Source organism: Heterodontus francisci, chromosome 26 (assembly GCF_036365525.1).
Source record: "Heterodontus francisci isolate sHetFra1 chromosome 26, sHetFra1.hap1, whole genome shotgun sequence".
Classification (NCBI taxonomy): domain Eukaryota; kingdom Metazoa; phylum Chordata; class Chondrichthyes; order Heterodontiformes; family Heterodontidae; genus Heterodontus; species Heterodontus francisci.
Window position 1 is genome coordinate 54,608,329 of NC_090396.1, and position 27,188 is coordinate 54,635,516.

General features: G+C 42.2%; 1 protein-coding gene across 5 annotated transcripts in view; it reads left to right on the top strand.

Moving 5' to 3' along the window:
• LOC137384369 (E3 ubiquitin-protein ligase rnf213-alpha-like) overlaps window positions 1-27,188 on the top strand; it is a 164,380-nt gene that overhangs the window by 73,916 nt on the left and 63,276 nt on the right. For all 5 annotated transcript variants that reach the window (XM_068058308.1, XM_068058310.1, XM_068058311.1 and 2 more), the window contains 14 exons: window positions 497-595; window positions 1,220-1,342; window positions 2,280-2,454; window positions 4,191-4,358; window positions 6,614-6,772; window positions 8,014-8,588; window positions 9,879-10,038; window positions 10,180-10,397; window positions 10,541-10,687; window positions 15,332-15,490; window positions 16,303-17,740; window positions 20,305-20,495; window positions 22,153-22,308; window positions 23,506-27,042. In XM_068058308.1, coding sequence (XP_067914409.1) covers window positions 497-595; window positions 1,220-1,342; window positions 2,280-2,454; window positions 4,191-4,358; window positions 6,614-6,772; window positions 8,014-8,588; window positions 9,879-10,038; window positions 10,180-10,397; window positions 10,541-10,687; window positions 15,332-15,490; window positions 16,303-17,740; window positions 20,305-20,495; window positions 22,153-22,308; window positions 23,506-27,042 — 7,305 coding nt within the window. The remainder of the gene's footprint in view (window positions 1-496; window positions 596-1,219; window positions 1,343-2,279; window positions 2,455-4,190; window positions 4,359-6,613; window positions 6,773-8,013; window positions 8,589-9,878; window positions 10,039-10,179; window positions 10,398-10,540; window positions 10,688-15,331; window positions 15,491-16,302; window positions 17,741-20,304; window positions 20,496-22,152; window positions 22,309-23,505; window positions 27,043-27,188) is intronic.

Genomic DNA, 27,188 nt, shown 5'->3' on the forward strand with positions numbered 1-27,188 from the left:
AACTCTTCACACACACGCAAGAAATGAATCTTTTTCTGTGTCAGTGATTGCAACGTATGAACGAGAGGAGAGGGATGGGAGAGCAGTGCACTGATAAATCAGCATGGAGCTAGAATGTGAGCAGCATCTCCCACTTGGAATGCAGTACATTTACATTTCATACACGCCGTGTTTGCGGCTATTACTTGGTGGAGGCAAATTGTTGGGTGGGGAGTCCATCCTCGGTTCTTAAGCCATGTCAGTGCTGATCAGAAGCCGCAGATCTGCTCAGGGTCCTGTCCAACTGCCTGGGTTGCCTATCCCCCCGGCTGCTGGCCTGTGATTTCCTGACCTGTGATCTCTGGCAGCAGCTGACATTGGAAACTATCACAGCGTACAAAGGATAACTAGCATAAACCTGGAATACTTTTTTTTTAAATCGGCATGCTTATAATTCTTTTGATTGATACAGTGGTGCATTTTAAGCAATTTAATAAATATTCCATTTACTTTACAGATGTGGAAATGCCACTTCACTGTGGAGTGTGGAGTTGACGACTGGACCAGTGAGTGGAGAGAAACGACAAGAATTGACCTTCGGAAAAGAATACAGGAGGTAGTCTGATTATGTAATGAAACCGGCCCTTATGGGTATTTTGATTTAATGGCAGTGGGCAGAGGTTTTGTCATATACTTCCATAAATTAAGTACTGATTTACTAATTCTTCATAACCAGCAAAATTACAGATTAGCAGGATAGGTTTATGAAATTCGCTATTGAATGAAGCTGATACCCTCAGAAGCAGTCACATCCTTGATTTAAAATCAATTGATAAAACTAACATTAGGTGTAGAACGGGTGTAAGACCCATCCTGAACTGCATTGTTACATCATGAACTTAGAGTGAGACTTGTGGCGGTGGGTTAATTTTGACAGACTTCTTTGAAGGTGGACGGAGCACTTTCAGTATTTCAGGTGGGACCTTCCATCAGCTCTGCGCAGTTATCGAGAAAAATTAAAACAGTGAAGACCCTTTCAGTTCACAAACAATTATATTTCGGAGATGGAAACTGAAAGAGATGGAAAATCTCAGCAGGTCAGGCAACATCTCTGCAAGGAGGATCGGAGTTGACTTTCAAGTCGACAACCTTTCATTATATTTTAGACTTTGTTCGTCAAGTTACCAGCATTTTATAAATGTGGTAATACATTTCAGTTTTTATTGTATTTAATTTATAGGAGAACCCCTCTGACCAGATAGAAATCTACTGGAATGAGAAGGAAACCTTAACTACATTAAATCCCATTCTTTTGGATTGTTTTGAGAACTGTGCACTTAATGCTGTGGAGCAAGTTTGCCAGGTAAGAGAAAATACCATGTGAAAGCATTTATCCCCTAATTGATGGACTTGATAATGTACAGTTTGTGGGATTAAAATTATTGTCCAGTCAACTGGACATAATCATGCATCTTGGAGTTTCCCATCCAATGCAATAGTCAGTAAACCCTGAGTTTCCTTTACTGGTGCTTGTTGTCAGTTTGATGTGAGGTAAAAAGAAAAGCCAGCAATGTGAAATAAATAACCACAGTTCTGAGAATGTGTGGCGATTGACCAGCACTTAAAGAAAAGATAATATTTCAAGTGGACCTTTCATCAGAACTGTTACTGTTAGGCTGGTGAAACCCCTTTTATAGAAGTGGTGGGGTGGCTGATATAAATTTTCCTGTCACCGCTAACAGCCCAAAATGAAAGATTACTTCCTTATAACAAGCATAAAGGTTTCTGCTGTAATAGTATATGTATTATACATCTACTTATGGATGGTGATATTGGTTACATTGTGCTGTCATGGTGTGTAGATTGTGGATGGAAATGTTATAGGGCCATATTATAGAGTTATTTCTGCAATCCTGTTCATTCAATGAGGAAGCCTCACTCACAGGGAGCCTAGGTTGAAAATGCAACATCAACATCACAGCCCTGATTCTTTACCTCCCCCATACTCACACTTCCTGCTTCTTGCTGAAAGTGTGAGATTGCAGAATTTATCCTTATATGTGTCTTTACAGTAGATCTAGATGAAAGGAATGAATGTAAGAAAATGAAGGTACGGATAGTTGTAGTGATGAACTTTACTTCATTGCAAGTAGTCATAATCTTACAAACACACCAAAACACATGCCAAGAAGGAGCATGTAGGTTATGTTTGGCTGTGAGTTATATTTGTGAAACAACTGCTGTGCTGAGGAATACAGTGAAATTGATCTTTTAAAAGTCTTATTTTCACTAAATGTTAGAGCAAAAAGGAAGCCGAACTGCTTGCTAAGTTACACGCATGGAAAAATCAAAAATCTACAAAGGTTTTATCGAAACTGATAGAAGAATCTGGGAATAGGATGGAGAGTAGCAATATCGAAGGTGTTGGATGCTTGCTGAGTTCAGATTGTGCCATACACTATTGTCTTCTACAAGGTAATCAGTTTGTATAAATTTGGTTTACTTTTAACTGGTATGAATACAAGACTTTCTTAATATGTTAAAATTTCACTGATTAGCCCTAGTTGTGTTACTGTAATTTGGCTCCATTGTCAATTTCAGTCACTTTGGCAAAATGTAAAAATGATGCTGAGCCAAGTTACCACTCTGCACTGTACTGTTTAGTTCAAATATCACTTCTCTAAATCACAGAATATTCTGTTTGATTTCTGCTGAATGTTACATGTTGCTGCAGTATTGAGTAAATTTCAACAGCTTGTGTTCTAATGTTCTTTTAAATAATTTCTGCTGCAGTCATTTACTCAGAAATGCCTCTAGTTATAGCTGCATGTCACTTCAGATAGGAAATGACTGTGATCATATGAAAGTTTTTGTATTTGCTGTTGGGATGTGGGTGACACTGGCAATGCAGTGTCAATTGCCCACCACTAATTATCCTGAGGGCATTAGGGGCAGCAGGTTTCCTCCTCTGAAGTGATCCAGGTGGGCTTTTCACAGCACTCCAGTATTTTCATGGTTAGTTTTTCTGGTGCCAACCCTCAAATTACCAGATATATTCAATTCAATTTCATCTCTGGCTTGCTAATCCAGTACTGTAATGGCAAGGTTACTCCACTGTGTTCTATTCGTATTTTAAGTAGTGTTTCTTGTATATGTCAGGCCAAGAGAAAGAGGAGATATCTCTCAGAGAGTGAAAACATACATGACAACATGTCTGGGAGAAGGCAGGAACATGCCTGTTGCATCATTAGGTTTTATTCATGGGTGCTGAGTACAGAAGGAAGAGGAAATTGGCCGATAGGCTAATGCAAAACACAAACCATACCAGCTAAAAGGAAGTGTGCCAAATGGCCTCTGAAGAACTGTTGGTGCATAAAATTTGGAGAAATATGGATGGGAAGCTATGGTTATTCTGTGTTTGTTCCACCCGGATGAACATTACAGTCATATCAAACTTGCTGCTCACAATGTACAGGCAGATTGCTGGAAGGCATATGTGAACTGCTGGAGTATGCATCTTTGCCATTTAAATTTTATTAATCCTAGTGGTTTAGCTGGGGAGGAATTATCAAGCAGTTGTAGTAGTTTACAGAATGAATTGGAGTTGATAGTGGACAGGAGATGTTGTGCACTCAATTCTTACTGATTTAGTGGTGATGGCTGGCAGTCTCATTAGAAAGGACAGTGGACAACTTGACTTCTAGTCAGTCTAATGATGAGTACACTCTCAGTCCCTGCTGGTAAACATAGGGAATTGTCCATGTTCTTTGGCAGTCCAGAAAAGCTGGAATTGTTCAGTGGGACTGGTCCGTCGTGTCACGAATGCCCGAAATTTAGAGCTTTCAAAATGAGAACCGAGCACAAGACACAGCCAATCCCTAGAAGGTAATGTGCCGGATTCCAAAAAGGTGATAGGTAAATTGGCTGTTGTAAATTGCCCCTAGTGTAGGTAGATGGTAGGGAATATGGGATTACTGTAGGGTTAATATAGATGGGTGGTTGTTGGGCGGCACAGACTTGGTGGGCCGAAGGGCCTGTTTCAGTGCTGTATCTCTAAATATAAATATAAAATATAAATAGAGGAGGATGGTACCAGAGAATCTTTGAAGCCCAATTGCATGGATTTATTCCAATGAAAAAGTTATGGTATCTTTGTTATTTTGTTAGTTACATAACTATAATTTATATCTGATTTATATGGTGATCTCCAGGTGACTGCACAAAACTTGATGTCTCAGAAAAAGCAAGATGTTTACTACAAGGTGCTGAGAACACTTTTCACATGTTGGTTGAAAGTCTCTATGACGGTTCTGTGAAAGTTGCTGACCTACAGTTGTTACTGCGTAAAAGAAAGGAGTACTACGATTTATTTCAAGCACGTAAGTTTGACCTATAATACAGGAGATTGCATGATTAACTGTCACATAACTGGCTTCATTAATGTATGCATTTAGGTGAATTCATGTATTGCTCCATGCCTTTTGTGCTTACAGTGCAATATAGCTTTTGATCTGGATATTCTCCAGACTCATGTATAGAAAACTTAGTGGAAGAATCTCTCAAATGGATAAAGTAGCAAAGTTGTACTCCTGCTCCTCCAGACCCTACAAAGAAAAGTTTCTTGACTTACCATTTGGGTGATGGGCAGGTGTCATTTGTCAGAGTGACCTTGGCAATCTCTCCAGTTTATGGGCTGCTAGAATTGCCCTAGGACCCCAGTTTGTATACATAATCTGCCTGACTCAGACAGACACCTCAACCACCCAGCGCTAAAATGACCTCAAACTAATATCAGAAAAAAGGGAAATGAGCTGCTTGATTGCAACTCCCATTCCACCCAGATTCTGATGAGTGGAGGGAGTTGAATTTTTTAAAATCATTCATGGGATGTCGGCATCGCTGGCCAGGCCAGCACTTATTACCCATCCCTAATTGTCCTTGAGAAGGTGGTGGTCAGCTGCCTTCTTGAACCACTGCGGTCCGTGTGGGGTAGGTACACCCATGGTGCTGTTAGGGAGTGAATTCCAGGATTTTGACTGAGTGGTGGTGAAGGAACAGCGATATAGTTCCGAGTCAGGTTGGTGTGTCTCTTGGAGGTGGTGGTGTTCCCATGCATCTGCTGCCCTTGTCCTTCTAGGTGGTAGAGGTCATGGGTTTGGAAGGTGCTGTCGAAGGAGGCTTGGTGAGTTGCTGCAGTGCATCTTGTGGATGGTACACACTGCTGCTGCTGTGCGTCAGTGGTGGATGGGGTGCCGATCAAGTGGGCTGCTTTGTCCTGGATGGAGTTGAGTTTCTTGAGTGTAGTTGGAACTGCACTCATCCAGGCAAGTGGTGAGTTTTCCATCACACTCCTGTCTTGTGCCTCGTGGATGGTGGACAGGCATTGGGGAGTGAGTGGGTGAGTTACTCAGCACAGAATACCCAGCCTTTGACCTGCTCTTACCGCCGTAGTATTTATATGGCTGGTCTAGTTAAGATTCTGGTCAATGTTGACTCCCAGGATATTAATGGTGGGGCATTCAGCACTGGTAATCCTGTTCAATGTCGAGGAGAAATAGTTAGATTCTTTCTTGTTGGAGATGGTCCTTGTCTGGCACTTCTGGAGTATATGTTACTTGCCACTTAGCAACGCAAGCCTGAATGTTTTCCAGGTCTTGTTGCATGTGGGCATGGTCTGCTTCAGAACCTGAGGAGTTGTGGATGATACTGAACATTGTGCAATCACCAGCGAATATCCCAAATCTGGCCTTCTGATGGAAGAAAGATCATTGATGAAGCAGGTGTAGATGGTTGGGCCTAGGACACCACCATGAGGAACTCCTACAGCGATGATCTGGGCTGAGATGATTTGAATTCAGTAACTGCAACCATATTCATTTGTGTTCAGTATCACACCAGCCAGTGGCGAGATCTTCCCCTCCCTCAGCACCCCACCCCACCCCCACACCCCCACCCCACTCCCAACCTAACCCCACCAATTCCCTTTGACTTCAGTTTTGCTCGGGCTCCTTGATGCCATACTTGGTCAAATGCTGCCTTGATTTCAAGGGCAGTCCCTCTCACCTCCCATCTGGAATTCAGTTCTTTTGTCCATGTTTGGACTAAGGCTGGAATGAGGTCTGGAGCTGAGTACTCCCAATGGAACCCAAAGTGAGCATCAGTAAGCAGGTTGTTGGTGAGTCTGTGCGGCTTCGTAGCACTGTCGTTCACACCTTCTATCAGTTTGCTGATGTTTGACGGTAGATTGAAGGGGCGGTAATTGGCTCGATTGGATGTGTCCTGCTTTTTGTGGCCAGGACATATGTGGACAATTTTCCACTTTCCACTTTTATGTGTCTTTAAAATTAAGGAATTGCTACCTCATGTTGTCCTTTGCAAACTACAGCCAGTGCATTCCAATATTTGGATTCAATGCAGGATAACTTTATCTTAGTCTATTCTGAGGCTGCTGCTCGCTTGCAATGTATTACAATCATTAACAACACTGCATGTATTGGCTATAGTGTCAGTGTAGCAATTTGCCTGGCTACTGCATGTTTCACTCATTCTGATCTATTCCAACCCCTTTTTGCCCTGTGAAAGGGGCCTGAATTCTACTGCAGTGATAAACTGATGGTGTGTGCTTGATGTACAGAACAGAAACTCCCAGTCCATAAGAAGAATAGATTCTTTCAAGTTGATGCTAAAAACATGATATCAAGGAGAGAAAAAGAACTTGGAGCCTTTGTGAATGAGAAAAATGCCATTGGAACACTAATAAATATGATTCATAAAATTACTGAAACTATTACAGGTACAGTATTTATCCAACTCCCCTTTCTGACGATGGTGCATGTGTTATTTGATTGACAAAGGAGGGAGTACAGATCAGTTGAACCCTCAGTAATTGCTTAATTAATGTTCTGTGAATATTTCAAACAAAAGATTTTTTTAACCTAAATATGTAAGCATGTTTAGGCATTGATTTAAGCAGATAGTCAAAAAGAATAATCTACACTGCTGTTCACCATACTGCCTTCTCATGGTCTACAGACTCTGATGTAAGCACATATTATTTTGAATTAATAAAGAAAATATTGACTTATTTACTGTGCTCAAAATTTCACCTTGAGACATGATTATAATGGAGGTCAATTACTTTGGTTCTTTAATGACCTTTTTGAAGTCTTTTTCTGGACTGAATGGCCTTCTTTTGTGATGTATCATTCTATGCGGGAATGTGATTGTTATTTGTGCCTACAGCTGAAAAACTCCAATTCATTCTTTGGAAGCTTCTCTTAACATTAACTCGAATCATCTATATTCTATGAAATAGAATGTAATATTGTAATCATTGTTATTTTTCAATCATAATAGAGTTCCTGAGTGCGTGTTCCATTGAAAAGACACAAATTTTTCATAAGAAGGAATTATTCTTCTGACTTTGGCTCATGTTCTGATTAAAACAATAATTATTAGGCAGAGTATATAAGATGAAGCTGTTAAATTATTTTAGTCCAGACAGCCAAATGACAATGTTTATAAACATTATCAACTAAGTGAACACAGGACAATCAGTCTAACAACTCAGGTTGGCATTTTCCCCCAAGTTGCAAGTCAGAATTTTGCTCTAAAAGACTTGTACCACAGCCTTGATGTATCCAGGTTGACTAACTCAATACCTTGTTATTGAGAAGGCTTGCGGTTAGAAATTAACAAGTTTTAAAACAAAAGGTCAGCTATAAAACAAGGAGTGAAAAAGTTTAAAAACCACAAACACAACAGAACTGGAAATTGAAATGTCCTTTAAGTAAAGAACATTTTCGTTAAGCTTTATAGGTTAGTTTTAGTTTTATGGCTGTATTTTCCCCACTGTTAATAAGTGTTGGGGTGAAAAATGCAGATTACTCTAATGATGTATCTGTTTTCAATTTTAGTGTCTGAACTGAAACTTAACCTGATTAAAATCTTAATTGGTGGAATCTAAATGTTTTCAATGTCCTTGAAATCCAAGCATAATTGCCAGAGAATGATGCTGTTCTGCTTTCTTTGCAGTCACTGACATAACTTCACTTGAAGAAAAGCACAAGGCCAATATTCAATCCATGAGACTTGATGAGCTTGTTCAAACAAAGGCCTGGACAGATGAAGAATCTGAAAATCAGTCTGCTCCCTATGTTAAATATTTTAAGCTTAGCAATCCTGTTAAAAATATGGCATTTACAATGAGTGAGCTCAGGAACAGCAGCGTTCTTCTAAACTGCTGGCTGCAAGCCACAGAAGCATCCAGCTGTGAAGATACTTTGGATGGTCTCTGCACTGACATCTGGGGCTATTGCTGGACTGACTACTCAGAGCTGTGCAACAAAACTGACCAGGGTACCATAACATTCCAGGAGATTAACAGGATGTTTTTCGATCTTCGAGAGCACTCTGATCAAATAAAGGATGAGTTATCCCTCATGTTCAAAGTGGTAAAAGGAGGAGATTTGCCTGAGAGGAGACTTGATCAGATCAAACAGTATTACGAACTTCACTTAGCTGTTGATTCTGCACGGGTAATTCAAGACATAGTGAAGGAGTTAAAACTGCAAGGTGACTACCGAAAAATTCAGAACTTGACAAAAATAGTAAGTATATTAGTTTGTAGATTAGTAACTTTATTGTCATGCAGTAAATGGACATTTTAGGCTCTTATTTCCAAAATTGGACAAATCGTGGACTGGCTGTTAGTTTTGTTACATATTAGGTATAGGCTTTTGGCTTGGGGGGTGGGGGGGGAATGTTCTCTCCTGTTTCTTGGATTAATGGTGTACAAAAATCAGGGCTGACACTCGAGCGCAGTACTGAGGGAGCACTGCACTGTCAGGAGTGCCGTCTTTCAGACGGTCGTGAAAGGCGCTATATAAATAAAAGTTTTTTTGATGACGTTGCATGATATCTCTGAGTTTTACAAATATTGATGGGATTAACCCAAATTATCACGGCTAAAATCTAATAGCTGTAGAAGGATTAAGTGTAAATTGTGCCAGGCCACAGTAGCAATAACATCCAGAGTGTAATGGAGGCAAAAACTCGGGAATTGTTTCAGAAGCAATCAAATGCTGAGATGGGGTGGCTGTAGGGGCTGCCTTGGATGGATGAATTCTGATATGACGAATGAGCTTCCTCACTTGCAACAAGAAAATGAAAAGAACTGTATTGTTTACTGATAGTAAAATGAAGCAAATTATCATCAGCAAATAGCCTGCTACTTCCTGCAATTTTAATTTACATGGACAATTCAGTTTCTTCTTTCTTTGGCCTCCTTGTCTCGAGAGACAATGGGTAAGCGCCTAGAGGTGGTCAGTGGTTTGTGGAGCAGTGCCTGGAGTGGCTAAAAAGGCCAATTTTAGAGTGACAGACTCTTCCACAGGTGCTGCAGATAAAATTGGTTGTCGGGCTGTTACACAGTTGGCTCTCTCCTTACACTTCTGTCTCATTTCCTGCCAACTGCTAAGTCTCTTCGACTCGCCTCTCTTTAGCCCCGCCTTTATAGCTGTCCGCCAGCTCTGGCGATTGCTGGCAACTGACTCCCATGACTTGTGGTCAATGTCGCAAGACTTCATGTCGCGTTTGCAGATGTCTTTAAAGCGGAGACATGGTTGGCCGTTGGGTCTGATACCAGTGACGAGCTCGCTGTACAATGCATGCTTGGGGATCCTGCCATCTTCCATGCGGCTCACATGGCCAAGCCATCTCAAGTGCCGCTGGCTCAGTAGGGCGTATATGCTGGGGATGTTGGCCGCCTCGAGGACTTCTGCGTTGGAGAAACAGTACTGATCACATAATTGGATGAACAGTACAATTTGCCAGTGTCATTTGTCCTGAAAGTTTACATCCTTCAGTCAGTATCAGATTTTGTTTTCTTTTTTATTCAGAATGAACACCGTTTCAAGCAACGATCTCTAGATTACATTGACAATGACTTAATTCAGACCAAAAAACTATTGGTGAAAATTACTCCACAATGCATAGAGTGTTTACAGGAATTTGTTCAAAGGCAGCCATTTGTAAAGTGGGTGAAAGAAGCTTTGACAAGTAAGTGGAACTATCATTACTTGATTTTTTTTGTATTTAATTCTGGGTTTCCTTTTGTTGCTGTGGATAGAATTTGAAACTGTTTTTTCTGGTTCAAATTTGTTGTTGCTGTTTTTCTTTCTCTCTTTCTCTGTCACGCAGACTTAAGGGAAGTAAAAGTGTTTGTGGACCTGGCATCCATATCAGCTGGAGAAAATGACATGGAAATTGATCGCGTTGCCTGCTTCCACGATGCTGTGATGGGATATTCTCCTTTCATTTACGAACTGCAGCAGGACACAGATTTTGAAGGGTTGAAGACTTCTGTAGCCAAAATCCAGAAGGCACTTAAAAGTGATGCAAAACTTCCAGAAAAACTGGTGATAACCCTAAAATGCTTTAATTCTGAGCCTTGCAGTTGTTGCGAGTCTGCAAAATTACGTTAGTTTGATGCTTCAATTCTGAAAGTGACCAAGACTAAGGAAGCTGTGAACTCCAAATTTTAATTTCTTTATTCCTCTAGAGAGATTCAGCTCGTCATTTGGAATGGCTGAAAACACTGAGGGAAAGTCATGGATCTGTAGAGACATCCTCCCTGTCTCTAGCAGCAGCCATCAATAACAAAGGAATTTATATAGTGGGCAATATTGAACGACCACATGAAGACAAGGTACTTGCATTTGAACATATGGTTAGTAAAACTAAAATGTTAAAGCAAGCTGTGATGAGGTATCAACAGTAGTAAGGTGAGGCTGGGCTAGGTGGTCCTGGGGTGAGGTTGGGTTAGGTGGTCCTGGGGTGAATCACAGAATCACAGAATAATACAGTGCAGAAGAGGCCCTTCGGCCCATCGAGTCTGCACCGATGCATTAAAACAACTGACCTGTCTACCTAATCTCATTTGCCAGCACTTGGCCCATAGCCTTGAATGTTATGACGTGCCAAGTGCACATCCAGGTACCTTTTAAAGGATGTGAGGCAACCCGCCTCTACCAGCCTCCCAGGCAGGGCATTCCAGACCGTCACCACCCTCTGGGTAGAAAAGTTCTTCCTAAAATCCCCCTTAAAACTCCCGCCCCTCACCTTAAACCTGTGACCCCTCGTAACTGACCCTTCAACTAAGGGGAACAGCTGCTCCCTATCCACCCTGTCCATGCCTCTCATAATCCTGTACACCTCGATCAGGTCATCCCTCAGTCTTCTCTGCTCCAGCGAAAACAACCCAAGGCTATCCAACCTCTCCTCATAGCTTAAATGTTCCATCCCAGGCAACATCCTGGTGAATCGCCTCTGCACCCCCTCCAATGCAATCACATCCTTCCTATAATGTGGCGACCAGAATTGCACACAGTACTCCAGCTGTGGCCTTACCAAAGTTCTGTACAACTCCAACATGACCTCCCTGATTTTGTCATCTATGCCTCGTTTGATAAAGGCAATGTCCCATATGCCTTTTTCACCACCCTATTAACCTGCCCTTCTGCCTTCAGAGATCTATGGACAAACACGCCAAGGTCCCTTTGTTCCTCGGAACTTCCCAGTGTCAGGCCATTCATTGAATACTTCCGTGTCACATTACTCCTTCCAAAGTGTATCACCTCACACTTTTCAGCGTTAAATTCCATCTGCCACCTTTCTGCCCATTTGACCATCCCGTCTACATCTTCCTGTAACCTAAGACACTCCACCTCACTGTTAACCACTTGGCCAATCTTTGTGTCATCCGCGAACTTACTGATCCTACCCCCCCACATAGTCATCTATGTCGTTTATATAAATGACAAACAATAGGGGACCCAGCACAGATCCCTGTGGTACGCCACTGGACACTGGCTTCCAGTCACTAAAACAGCCGTCTGTCATCACTCTCTGTTTCCTACAGCTAAGCCAATTTTGAATCCACCTTATCAAGTTACCTTGTATCCCATGTGCATTTGCTTTCTTGATAGGTCTCCCATGTGGGACCTTGTCAAAGGCTTTGCTGAAATCCATGTAAACTACATCAACTGCACTAGCCTCATCTACACACCATGCTCAAAAAATTCAATCAAATTTGTTAGGCATGACCTCCCTCTGACAAAGCCATGCTGACTATTCTTAATCAAATTTTGCCTCTCCAAGTGGAGATAGATTCTCTCCTTCAGAATTTTCTCCAACAGTTTCCCTACCACTGACGTGAGACTCACTAGTCTGTAGTTCCCTGGCTTATCTCTACAACCTTTCTTAAATAGTGGGATCACATTAGCTGTTCTCCAGTCCTCTGGCACAAATCATCCAAACCTGGAGATCTGTCCACTTTTAAGCCTTCCAAAATCTCCAATACCTTGTCACTCCCTATGACAATTTGCTCAAGAACCTCACAGTCTCTCTCTCTAAGTTCCATATATACATCCTCTTTCTCTTAGGTGATGACAGATGTGAAGTATTCGTTCAACACCCTACCAATGTCCTCTGGCTCCACCCACAAATTTCCCCCTTGGTCCCTAATGGGTCCTACTCTTTCCCTGGTTATCCTCTTCCCATTGATATACTTATAGAATATCTTGGGATTTTCCCTACTTTTACCAGCCAGAACTTTCTCATGTCCCCTCTTTGCTCTCCTAATTGCTTTCTTAAGCTCCATCCTACACTTTCTGTACTCCACTAATGCTTCCATTGATTTGCTCTCCTTGTATTTGCCATAAGCCTCTTTTTTCCTTCTCATCGTACCCTGAATGTTTCTGGTCATCCATGGTTCTCTGGGCTTGTTGCTCCTACCTATTACCCTAGAGGGAACATGTTGGGCCTGTACCCTCCCCATTTCCTTTTTGAATGCCCCCCACTGCTCTTCTGTAGATTTCCCGACAAGTAACTCTTTCCAGTCTACCTTGGCCTTATTTTACTAAAATTCGCTCTCCTCCAATCCAAAACCTTTTTTTGCAACTTGTCTATTTCTTTCTCCATAACCAGCTTAAATTGTACCATGTTGTGGTCGCTATCACCAAAACGCTCCCCCACCAACACATCAACCACCTGTCTGGCTTAATTCCCCAGAATTCGGTCCAGCACTGCACCCTCCCTTGTTGGATCCTCTACATATTGAGCTAAAAAGTTCTCCTGTATACATTTTAAGAATTCCACTCCATCTAAGCCCTTAACTCGATGACTATCCCAGTTAATGTTGGGAAAGTTGAAATCACCTAATATAATTACCCTATTATTTTTACACACCTCTGCAAATTGCACACATATTTGCTCCTCAATTCCTCAATTTCCCACTAACTATCTGGGGGTCTATAATAAACACCTAGCACTGTGGCTGTCCCTTTTTTATTCCTAAACTCTACCCATAAAGCTTCATTTGATGCCCCCTCCAAGAAATCATCTCTCCTTACTGCAGTAACTGACTCCTTAACTAATATTGCAATGCCCGCTCCTCTTTTGCCCCCTCCTCTGTCTCGCCTGAGGCTGGGCTAGGTGGTCCTGGGGTGAGGCTGTGTTAGGTGGTCCTGGGGTGAGGCTGTGTTAGGTGGTCCTGGGGTGAGGCTGGATTAGGTGGTCCTGGGGTGCGGCTGGGTTAGGTGGTCCTGGGGTGAGACTGTGCCAGGTGGTCCTGGGGTGAAGCTGGGTTAGGTGGTCCTGGGGTGAGGCTGGGTTAGGTGGTCCTGGGGTGAGGTTAGTTTAGGTGGTCCTGGGGTGTGGCTGGGTTAGGTGGTCCTGGGGTGAGGCTAGTTTAGGTGGTCCTGGGTGTGGTTGGGTTAGGTGGTCCTGGGGTGAGGCTGGGTTAGGTGGTCCTGGGGTGAGACTGTGCCGGGTGGTGCTGGGGTGAAGCTGGGTTAGGTGGTCCTGGGGTGAGGCTGGGTTAGGTGGTCCTGGGATGAGGCTGGGCTAGGTGGTCCTGGGGTGAAGATGTGTTAGGTGGTCCTGGGTAAGGCTGTGTTGTGGTCCTGGGGTGAGGTTGGTTTAGGTGGGCCTGGGATGAGGCTGTTTTAGGTGGTCCTGGGGTGAGGTTGGTTTAGGTGCTCCTGGGATGAGGCTGTGTTAGGTGGTCCTGGGGTGAGGTTGGTTTAGGTGGTCCTGAGTGTGGTTGGGTTAGGTGGTCCTGGGGTGAGGTTGGGTTAGGTGGGCCAGGGCAATGCTGCAAATAGAACCCCCATCAACAATCCTCAGCACTCCCAGGTCAGATATACAATAGGCCAAATGCAAAGCAAAAGTTTCCATTACTTTTCCCCCACAGTGTGTTTAATCTCCAAACTCAAAAGGCCACCTGTGTGAATTTTTTCCGTTTCTCAGATCAGTTCTCTTACGGAGATAGATTGCACACACTCAATCTCCTGATACAGACTCTCACAACACAAAGTTATGCACCAGTAGCACTGAAGATGGCAACTTATCTCATGGTCTCCCTCGTTAAATCAAGTTGAATTATCAGTAATAAAAACATAAAATGCTGGAAATACTCAGCAGGTCTGGCAGCATCTGTGAAGAGAGAAGCAGAGTTAATGTTTCAGGTCCGTGCCCTTTCATCAGAACTGCTAGTTCTGATGAAAGGTCACTGACCTGAAGCATTAATTTTGCTTCTCTCGCCACAGATTCTGCCAGACCTGCTGAGTATTTCCAGCGTTTTTGTTTTTATTTCAGATTTCCAGCATCTGCAGGATTTTGCTTTTATTGAATTATCAATAGTTTGTGTTCTGGATTGACATCCAGTTGAGGCTATGTGGATATACCACAGTCATTCCACATACAACTCTTCTGTATGGCACAGACAAAAGGAAACTTCTATCCTATGTTCATTTTAATGGTGAAAAGGCAGTGTGCTAACCAATTCCATCACAGTTCCCATCAAATACAAGTTAGATCCTGAAATAAGAGAAGTCAAGTAGAATCTCTCTTTTATCTAGATTGTGTGACTCTGTTAGCACTGAGTTAGTTGATAGTTTCCCCATAAGTGGCTTAGACTAAGAAATCTAGGTTGGTTCATGCTTTGATCATTAGTCTGTCATATCACCACCCCAAGTGACAGAACCAGATTGCCTCAAACTGATGAAAACACACAATAGGTGCAGCTGGTCAAGATCCATGTTGCACGGCACAGAGGCTCTGCTACTCCGAGTGACAGTGAGATGAATGGAAAGCTTTGACCACTACTCCACCATGCCCAGAGGTGTATTTACAATAGGCTTCTGATTATGCAGAAAAAAAATACATTAATAAAATATAACAGAATACTACTCGCCACATAAAACCAAAATTTGCTGTGAATTGTATGCATGTCATAGTGTTGGAGAGAAGTTGTGCTGTTTTATCTGAATTTATTTATAATCTTGTTTAGCTGTCACTAGAAAGTGTCCTTCAGCTGAGTCTTTATGATGAGAGCACTAAAGAATGTAAGGAATACACACTGAAAGAACTAAAGGAATTGCAGAATAAATTAATGCTGATGTCGGGAAAAAGAGAACATGGGAAAGAGGAAGTTGCCAGATTCATGGAGGTAATAAAAAAAAGTATTAAATAAAAGCGTCTTGTAAAATAGCAGGCTGTGATCTCTAAATCAAGCCTTAAAATATTATATTTAGATGGAGAATTTACTTTTGATCAATAATCTTGTTGGACTAAGTGAGGAAAGAAACATCAAAGCAACTTCTGTCCATATATTTTGAGAGGCTCTTACCCTTTTCCTGGATATACTGGATCAACTGGACACAGTGAATGTAAGGAAGTCAGACTCACGCTCGCCCATAAGAAGTTGACTTGATTTTCCTGTTTACCTGTATTCACTACACCAAGGTGATTCAGTGTACCAAGGCTCAGGCCCACTCATTAACACAGAGTGTTTCAATGATCAGATGAACTTTGTGTAAAAATGCAGCTCCTTCTCACTGACTGGCATAGTAACTTAGTTAAGCTTGCTTTGGTTGTTACTGTTATCAGCACTCAACTGTTTTTAATATATAAAATTTGCAAAAGTATACCTAAGAAAGAAAAGTACAAAAATAGTGCCCAGTAATTGTTTACGATCACTTGATATGTCAAAGGAAACTGATGGCACGACTCTTTCAGTGTGTAAAATGTCTTTGTGTAAACAGCTTCTTCAGTTATTAATACACTACTTTTTTCAGTGATGCTTTAACATGAATTTACAATCCTGATTAGAAGCTTGTAAAGCATTTAAATAGTTATTCAATATTTATTGCACATCTCGCTGTGTATTTAAGTAACTTAAACCCCAAATTCTCTGCTGCAAGTTGAGCTAAGGAATGTTACTTAATATTTATATTCTTGAACACATTTTATTTTCAACAGAATTTTAACAATGTCCAAAGGCTTGGAAAGGCATTTATTGAATTGTACTCCTCTGGTAACATGCTTTACAGAAACTGGAAGGCGCATGTGCTCTGCAGTAAAGAGAGTGATGACTGCCTTACAATGGACTTTAATTTAAAGCACATTGGATGCCTTAAAGTAAGTGGCGATCTCGCCGAGCAGCTACAAGTATTGTGCAGAGCACTGGAGACATGCCTTCAGGACTGGTGCAAATTTATTGAGAAGATCCGAACTAAGTTCTACTATCTGAATTACTATACAGCAGAACAGATTGTGTACCTAAGCTCAGAATTGGGAAGCTTTGCGGCTGGGAAGCCTTTATGTGAGCAGGTCTTGGCAATGTTATCATTCATTAAACCTGACTGCACTGCGAAGGACATCAGAAGTGCGATGCCTCAGCTGGTTATATGGAATGAGAGTTCCGAAGATGAGGAGATCAGTGACTTTGAGCTGGAAGCTGGGGAAAGTGGAAGTGAGAGTGAAGAGGTTGATGTGGATTTGATAAATGTTGATCTACCTAATGCCACTTCATTAAAGTACAGTACAGAAAGAGTTTATGTTCAGACATCGACTCAGAGTCACCACATGGAATGTGATGATAAATTAATAGCATTCCAGTGTGCTGAGCTTGCTGAATTCCAGTATTCCGAGCCTGTCCAATTCCAGCATATTGAACCTGCAGAATCAGTATCTGAGGAAATGCATGATGCTGGCATATCAAAAATAGCTTTCCAATTGGAAAATGCAAGTCTTTCTGAGAAAATTACACTACTCTGGAACAAATTTATGGAAAACATGATGGCTTTCTTAATTGACCATTTAGATATATTGACTTTTGGGGAACTACTTAGCTGCCTGTCGAGTATGAATGAGACAACAGTAAGAAGACAGCTTCCTCCCTCTCTGCATCACGGAAGACCGAATCTCATAGTCTGTGCACAGCCCGAGATCTTCAGGGCTGCTCTATATGTCTACATGCAAAATCAAGAGCAACCTCTGCCAACCTATGACGAAGTTCTTCTGTGCTCTGAGGAAACAACTTATGAAGAGGTCGAACTGTTTTTACGGAGGGCTTTGAGCAGCGGGTCTCATGAACAGAAAATCTATTCGTTAATACACGCTGACTGCCTGAGTTATGAAACGAGTGTCAGATTTGGAGAATTATTTGAAGAATTGATGCATCATTGTAATGCAGAATATCAGTTTGTTGTTATCTGTGATGCTAAGCGGCAACACTACTACATCCCATCATATCTCAGTCAGTACAAAGTACCTGCGGGGCCGAATATTAAAACAGAAGCCATTCAGTCGTACCTGGTAAATCATTTCACTGTCCCTTTTAGGCAGAACTCCGCAGCTGAGGTATTCCATGACCGGCTTTCTGTCAGAATTGTATCGTCAAAAAGACCTGGAGTGGGTAAGTACCAAAGTCTGTGTTTCTTACCTTACTTTTATGTTTAGTAATATTTTAGGATTGAGAAGCAGGCCCAATGTTTGTGGGGGCAATGGGGGGGGGGGGGGGAGGGGGGCAGAGAGAGGTGGAACAATAGGTGTAAGTCTAAGATTTGGGCAGAGGAAAGAAGGAGACTTAACAATTGGCATAAAAAAATTGGAAATACATTTCTCTCTCATTCCCCATTGTGCTTCTTTGAATACTGATCAACTTAAATTTCCCTAAACTAACACTTATAAACCTCATGTAATAAAAGCAAAATACTGTGGATGCTGGAAATCTGAAATAAAAACAGAAAATGATGGAAATACTCAGCAGGTCTGGCAGCATCTGTGGAGAGAGAAGCAGAGTTAACATTTCAGGTCAGTGACCTTTCATGAGAACTGGCAAAGGTTAGAAAAGAATTAGGTTTTAAGCAAGTGAAAGTGGGAGGTGGGGTGGAAGAGAGCAAAAGGGAAGGTGTGTGATAGGGCGGGAGAGATTAAATGACAAAGATGTCATGGGGCAAAGACAAAGTGAGTTCTAATGCTTGTGGTGAAAGACAAAGCATTAGTCCAGAGACAGTGTTAGTGGCAGAGTAATGAAACAGCTCAGTCCAACAGCGCAAACATGAAAAATCAAGTTTAAGGCAGGCCCATGGTTAAAAAAAAATCTTCACTATGGATGTCCAATCTCTCTACACCTCCATCCCCACCAGGATGGTCTGAGGGCTGTCCGTTTCTTCCTTGATCAAAACCAGTCCCCATCCTCTACCACCCTCCTCCGCCTGGCTGAATTTGTTCTCACATTGAACAATTTCTCCTTCAATTCCACTCACTTCATTCAAATAACAGGTGTCGCTATGGGTATCTGCATGGGTCCTAGTCATGCCTGTCTTTTTGTGGGGTATGCCGAACATTCCTTGTTCCAGGCCTACTCAGGACCCCTCCCCCCAAATCTTTTTCCGGTACATTGATGACTGATTCGGTGCCACTTCCTGCTCTCGCCCCGAACTGGAAAATTTCATTAATTTTGCTTCCAATTTCCACTCTTCACTCACCTTTACACGGTCTGTCTCCAATACTTCCTTCCCCTTCCTTGACTTCTCTGTCTCCATCTCTGGGGATAGGCTGTCTACTAATATTCATTATAAGCCCACCGACTCCCACAGCTACCTTGACTACACTTCCTCACACCCTGCTTCCTGTAAGGACTCTATTCCATTCTCCCAGTTCCTCCGTTTCCAACGCATCTGTTTTGATGATGCAACCTTCCACAACAGCGCTTCTGATATGTCTTCTGTTTTCCTCAACCGAGGATTCCCCCCCGCCCCCACACTGTGGTTGACAGGGTCCTCAACCGTGTCTGACCCATTTCCCGCAATTCTGCCCTCACCCCTTCCCCTCCCTCCCAGAACCGCGACAGCGTTCCCCTTGTCCTCACTTTCCACCCCACCAGTCTCCACATCCAAAGGATGATCCTCCGCCATTTCCGCCACCCCCAGCGTGATGCAGCCACCAAACACATCTTCCCCTTCCCTGTCAGCATTCCGAAGGGATCGTTCCCTCCGCGACACCCTGGTCCATTCCTCCATTACCCTCGACACTTCATCCCCTTCCCATGCAATTGCAGGAGGTGTAATACCTGCCGTTTTAGTTCCTCTCTCCTCACCATCCAAGGCCCCAAACACTCCTTCCAGGTGAAGCAGTGATTTACTTGTACTTTCTTTCATTTAGTATACTGTATTCGCTGCTCACAATGCAGTCTCCTCTGCATTGGGGAGACCAAATGCAGATTGGGTGATCGCTTGGCCCACCTCAGTCTGAAAGCACTACCCTATGCTTCAGGTTGCTTGCCAATTTAACATGCTTTCATGCCCACATTTCTGTCCTTGGCCTGCTGCAGTGTTCCAGTGAACATCAACACAAGTTTGAGGAACAGCACCTCGTCTTTCGATTAGGCACTCTGCAACCTTCCGGACTCAACATTGAGTTCAACATTTTCAGAGCATGACTGGCCTTTTTTAAAAATCTTTTTTTTAAACCATGTGCCTGTCTTAAGCTTGTTTTTTCATGTTTGTGCTTTTGGACAGAGCTATTCATTATTTTGCCATTAACACTCTCACTGGACTAATGCTTTGTCTTTCACCACAACCATTAGCACTCCCTTTGCCTTTGTACCCATGACAGCTTTGGTATTTAATCTCTCCTGTCCTCTGCCCGATCACACACCTTCCCTTTTGTTCTCTTCCTCTCACCAACCCACCCCCCACCACCTTCACTTGCTGAAAACCTATTATATTTCTATCCTTTGCCAGTTCTGATGAAACGTCACTGAGCTGAATGTTAACTCTGCTTCTCTGTCCACAGACACTGCCAGGCCTGCTGAGTATTTCCAGCACTTTTTTTATTACTTATAAACCTCATGCATCGGTTACCATGGTATCAGATCAATAATATTTTTTCTACTTTCAAACAAACTTTCGGATCATTAAAAACCTGGCATCCAATACAAGCTTTCTAATAATTCGAATATTTGTTTCTCAACAGGGAAGTCCCTCTATGTTGACCGACTGCATGACAAACTGTTACAGCGCTGTCCTAGAAACCACAATGCACTGAAGAGAATCCGATTAATCGAGCCTACGATTGATGAAAACCGGATAGTTCAAATGTTGCACAATGCTTCTTATGCATGTGATTTTCGACGGCCAATGATCTTCCACATTGATGCAGCACCTGTAAGTCATCATCGAAGTCCATGGCTCTGATATGAAAGGGGAGGGTGTGGAGGAAAGCAGGGCAGCGCAAACAGAACTATCAAAGCTGGGGCCGCAGAGACCTAGCCTAATTTAGATAGTGAATTGAATTTTACCTGCTCACTGCCGTTCTTGGCGGCGAGCTTCAAAAAAAGCGCGATGCACACGCGACATGTGTGCCGCGGAGCCACCGCGATATTTAATTTGCATGGATCACCTGTGCCCCAATGACATAGAGGGGGCAGACGCTCTGTCCTCAGCAATGGCGTCCGATGCCACCGCGCAGGCGCGGCACCATTTTTAAAGGGCTTCAGGCCCTTTCAACTCATTTAAATTATTAAAGTTACAGAATGTTGAAAAATAAGGATAGACATTTATTCACATTTTCAATTCCCTCTCCCACACCCACAATGAGTAATCAGTATGTAAGTTGCCCTCTTCCCCCTCCCAAAAAAACTTTTTTTTTTTCAAATCTCGAACTTTGCCCCCTCCCCAAACTTTACTAATTTTGACCCTCAACCGCTTCCCAGCATCCCCGCAACCAATAGGAAAAGTTTCCCCCCCAGCACTCCCCCGCCCTGAAAACTTCATTCCTGCCGCTCCCTACCAATGTTCTGCTTCGGATCTCCAAACGGATATCTGAAGGTGCAGTAGTTCCAGCAACCGCTCGGAATATCGCAGCAGGTCAGCCGTTACGCCGAGGTAAGTATTAATTCAGTTATTTAAATAAAGTTAATTAATTTAATGAAGGTCCCGTCGCTGAGGGGCGGGGAGCCGCCACGAGGCCTTGCCGCCGCTGATAATATGAGATGGGGCCTTCCTGGCGTCGAGGCCCATGGCGGGCCTCTCCCGGAGGTATTTTCTGAGCCCCCTGCCACGACCCCTGATGTCATTTGGAGTGGGAGGGGGGGGCTAATAAAATCCAGCCCAGTAAGTGGGACCTGCCTTTTTCCTGTGGAAGTCCTGCTTGCCAACTCAAAAGAACTGGTTTACCTCAAGACCCAGCAGAAAGGAAGAGGGTTCAGAAGGGGTAACTGACTTGTCTCCTTTTAACTGACCTCACCCAGTTTATACAAGGGTAAGGTCAGTTAAAATCAGGACCATGTTTCTGAAGACAATAAGGTCTATTTTCAGCCAGTAATTTTCTCCCTGAAAATGTCATTTAAGTTGTACATGTTCTGCAGAATCTTTCTTGGTCAACAATCTGTGGAAGATTATTCCTTTTAAACAGTATCACATGCTTCCTAATCTCTGCCTTTATAATTCAATTTTCATGAAACAAAGCCTTGCATGAGATTCTGTATAGCCCAATGATAGCAATCTCCTTCTGTCTGACATACATCCACACCAAGAAGGATGAAATGCAATTTCTCTCATTTTTAATCAACTTGTCTTCAATGCCAAGAGTATTGAAGAACCAGATATGTAAGGCCAACATTTGGCATGTCTTGTTTGTCCACCAATTTCCATTTTTCTTTGATGGAGGAGAATAGAGGCTCTATGTACTGGGTGTTTTAGATACCAGAATCACTGTATAACCACTGTTCCCTTTCTGAAAAGAATCAAATCTTAGTAAAGATTCATTTGTTCTTTCGAAATATGAAGTTGTTAATCTTTATGGTTCTTTTCCTTTTGCAAGGTAAGGAAAAGAGTGGAAGAATTCCTTTTCAAGATCCTAATATTAGGATTCCTGAAGAACAGTCAGGGAAAGATCTGGAAACGCAGCACAGCTCATCTGTACATTGTGGAACATCTGGATGCCAACAACTTCCTTTATAAATCACAAACTCAGCAGGTTGTTTAGACAACAGTACTTTCAAAGCAATACTTCACTGTTAAAATTTACAGCTTGTGATATCTCTTAAGATTTAACACACTCACATTATATCCTTGGTGCACACTTTTTGCACAATATATGTTTGCTTTAAATGGGTTAATACTTGTGTAAAAACAGTGCCTGCATGCATGTCGTTACAGGTGTGTTAAGCATTCGTATGTGAACCACACCAGTTGATAGTTCCACCGTTAAAAGATAAGTTAAAGTGAAACAGGAAAATCTTAAATGTTTTCTGTAGCAATACTTAATAAGGCTGTTCATCTGGTGACTTTTAGCTGGAGGTTTTCCATTAGACCAAACATTTTCAAATGAAACAGGACCTGTACCTGTTTAATCAGCCACTTGTTCAAAGGAACCAACTAAAAGATTGAATTATTATCAGCAAAAAATGAAAGCACAAACTGATTTAACTGAATTCACTGGAACGACGGAGGTGGAGGGGTGACATGATAGAGGTTTGCAAAGTTATAAGCGGCATGGACAGAGTGGTTAGTCAGAAGCTTTTTCCCAGTGTGGAAGAGTCAGTTACTAAGGGACATAGGTTTAAGGTGAGAGGGGCAAAATTTAGAGGGGATGTGCGAGGCAAGTTCTTTACACAGAGGGTGGTGAGTGCCTGGAACTTGTTGCCGGGGGAGGTGGTGGAAGCAGGTACCATAGAGACGTTTAAGAAGCATCTTGACAAATACATGAATAGGATGGAAATAGAGGGATATGGTCCCCGGAAGTGCAGAAGGTTTTAGTTTAGGCAGGCATCAAGATCGGCGCAGGCTTGGAGGGCCGAATGGCCTGTTCCTGTGCTGTACTGTTCTTTGTTCTTTGTTATAATTTCTCCCAAAATGTGGTTATGGATTAACAGCATAATATGTTTAATTTAGGGTCAACAGCTGTGGTTTAATTATATAGGTTCCTATTTAATAAATTTCAGAGTTATGAGAGCTCTCCTACTTCATAAAATGAAGTTCTGTCTGAAATTCTCAGCAAGTTATCCAGGTTATGGAAGTGAACTATGGCCCTTTTACCCATTTCTGTGCTGGTTGTTTTGTCTACACTAACAAATAATAAAGCTCTTTTGTGAAGTATAATGGATACAACTCTGAGGAACAAAAATTTTCATCTTAATTTATATTTCGTCTTTCTAATTTTTTTTTCTTGTAGGTAAATGTGGGACTTCTAGGTATCCTACCAACAATTCACTGCAGAACACCAGGAGAAGTTCGTCAGCTTGAATTAAAAAAGCGCGAAGGCACCTACCATAATATTTTGGACCCATTAATGGATGAGGAAGAGTTTGTCAGTGAAGCTATTCAGAGACCTTACCAATATCTCAGTAGGTTCAGTGTAAGGAGAAACATTGATCAATTCAGGTACAGAAAGAACAGTGTTGAAGGACATCCGGCTGAATGTCTAACTTTATTTCTCCAATACTGTGGATTAAGGGATCCTTCCTGGTCGGAGTTGAGGAACTTTTCTTGGTTTTTGAACCTTCAGTTAAAAAACTGTGAGCAATCTATGTTTTGCAATCCTTCGTTTGTTGGAGATACCCTGGTTGGTTTTAAAAACTTCATTGTTGAGTTCATGATTCTCATGGCTCAAGACTTTGCTACACCATCTATGAACATTTCAGATGAAAGCCCTGCTTTCTCAGCCCCTCAAGCAGATGAAGACCTACTTCCATATATAATCCGGAAAAGATGGGAAGCTCACCCTCACCCATACATATTTTTCAATGCAGATGGATTTTCCATGACTTTCCTTGGTTTTCATTTGAGAAATAATCACAGAAAGGGTGTTGATGCCGTGGATCATCGCTCTGGTGAGGTTCTGAGAGGAAATGTCATGTCTTTACAGCTTAAAAGTGGACTCGGCATGCAGAGAATAAGGTTTAACGAGGATATTGATGATCTTCCCAGAAAAGAGAAAATCCGAAAGCTCGCCCTGGTACTTGGGGTCAAAGAAGCAAAAGATCCAGATGAGACCTATGAGCTAACTGCAGACAACATGATGAAAATGCTCGCTATCCACATGCGTTTTAGGTGTGAAATTCCAGTCATCATCATGGGGGAGACTGGCTGTGGGAAAACAAGACTGATTAAGTTTCTTTGCGACCTACAGAAAGGGAAGCATGACACTGAAACAATGAAACTAGTTAAGGTACATGGAGGCACGACAGCGGAGACAATCTATGCAAAAATTGCAGAAGCAGAGAAGCTTGCCATTGAGAACAAGCGGAATTATGACTTGGAGACAGTCCTGTTCTTTGATGAAGCCAACACCACAGAAGCTATTCATGCCATCAAAGAAGTTCTGTGTGATAAAACAGTACAAGGTAAAGCAATGAAATGCAACACTGGTTTAAAAATAATTGCAGCCTGCAACCCTTACAGAAAGCATTCTGCTGATATGATTGAACGGCTGGAGAAGGCTGGGTTGGGATACCGAGTTAAAGCAGAGGAGACTGAAGACAGACTGGGAAAAGTGCCTTTGAGGCAGCTGGTGTATAGGGTGCAGCCACTCCCACCAAGCATGATTCCATTGGTATGGGACTTTGGACAGCTAAGTAACAAAGCTGAATGGGCTTACACTAACCAGATTGTGCAGAGATATAGCCGAAGCCACAGACTTCCTTTTCTGCATACTGAAACCATAATGAAGGTCCTAGCAGCTTCCCAGCAATTCATGAGACAAAAGAAAGATGAATGCAGCTTTGTGAGCTTACGAGATGTCGAACGATGCATGAAGGTTTTGGTGTGGTTTTATAATCATAAAGAAATTCTATTTGACTACCCAGACCCAAATAAAAATACCTTACAAGCTCTGATATTGGCAGTAGGAGTCTGTTACTATCCTTCACTAGTGTGCAAGGAAGCATATTTAGAAGCAATAAGCAGATTTTTCCCTGAACCTTATGATTCGCCAATTGAAATTCAGAATCAAATTGTCCAATGTCAAGATCTTTTCTTAAAAGGAATAAAAACAAGAGAAACAATAGCTAAAAATGAGGCCTTAAAAGAGAACGTTTTCTTAATGGTCATTTGCATTGAGCTGAGGATCCCACTCTTCCTTGTTGGAAAACCTGGCAGTTCAAAGTCCCTGGCAAAAACAGTTGTGCTGGATGCTATGCAGGGACAATCTGCTCACTGTGACCTTTTTAAAAAGCTGAAACAAGTCCACATGGTGTCATTTCAATGCAGCCCTCATTCAACCCCAGATGGGATCATCAACACCTTCAAACAATGTGCACGTTTTCAGCAGGGCAGAAACCTGGATGAATATGCTTCCGTGGTAGTCTTAGATGAAATTGGCTTGGCTGAAGACTCTCCACAGATGCCATTAAAAACTCTTCATCCATTATTGGAAGATGGTTGCGTTGATGATGACAATCCACTCCCTCACAAAAAAGTAGGCTTCATAGGAATTTCCAACTGGGCCTTGGATCCTGCCAAAATGAACCGTGGGATTTTTGTTTCCCGATTAGATCCATGTCAGAAAGAGCTCATTGAGACAGCCAAAGGAATATGTTCATCCAACCGTGTTTTGCTACAAAAGGTGCAGCATCTCTTTCCCACCTTTGCCAAAGCGTATTTAAAAATATGTCAGAATCAAAATGGGCAGTTCTTTGGACTTCGCGACTACTACAGCCTCATAAAAATGGTTTTTATTACAGCTAAGGAAACAAATCATGAGCCAACAGAGGAACAGCTTGCCAACGCCATCTTACGGAATTTCAGTGGTAAAAATGAGTTCAACCCACTTGAAATTTTTCTCCCTACTTTGGACTCTTTTCCTCTAACAAGTACACTGGAGATGGTGAAAAAAAATATCATAGCAGATTCCAGTGATGGAGAGTGTCGTTACCTGCTGCTCCTTACAAAGAACTACGTTGCTCTTCAGATTGTACTGCAGCATGTGTTTCAAGATCTGGATGACAAGCCTGAGATTATATTTGGGTCCAGTTTCCCAAAGGATCAGGAATATACCCAAATTTGTAGAAATGTAAATAGAGTGAAGACCTGCATGGAGACTGGGAGAACAGTAATACTTCTAAACTTGACGAACTTGTACGAAAGTCTTTATGATGCTTTAAACCAGTACTACGTGAACCTTGGAGAATACCAGTATGTGGATCTGGGCTTGGGAACACATCGTGTCAAGTGCAGAGTGGACAGAAAGTTTCGACTGATTGTTATTGAAGACAAAGATGTTGTCTATGAACAGTTTCCCATTCCTTTGATCAATAGACTTGAAAAGCACAGCCTAGACATGAGTACTGTACTTAATCTTCAGCAGCAAGACATCACCAAACAATTGGAACAATGGGTCAAAGAGTTTGTGTCAGTGAACATGAGTCGTTATGGAGTGCAAGGCACATTAATGTTAAACCCTTCAGAGGTGATCATCGGATTCCACACTGATGCATGTGCAAGTATACTACTGCAAGTTCTGGACACTGCGGACCTGACCAATGAAGGTACCTTTGAAGACCCTCGATTTGTACTAAAATCAGCAAAACACCTTCTTCTCAACTGTGTGACACCAGATGCTGTGGTTCGCTTAAAGCATTCAAAGCTAGGGGATCGTGAAGTCAAGGAGCAGTGGAAAGAATATTTTGTTCAGCAATGCCATAGATCACTGAGTGATTATATTCACCAACATCTTGGAAACACAGAGACACGACAGCATAATTTTGTTGAGGTAATATTGTTGAAATCTATTTCAGCATTGACTCCAATTTGGAGATTACGCTGTTTAACAATTTTAAATCAGGTTATGGGATCTTAGTTAACTTTCATAAATTTTAGATTTTTGATTACATTTTGATGTTGAAATGCTACCGCATT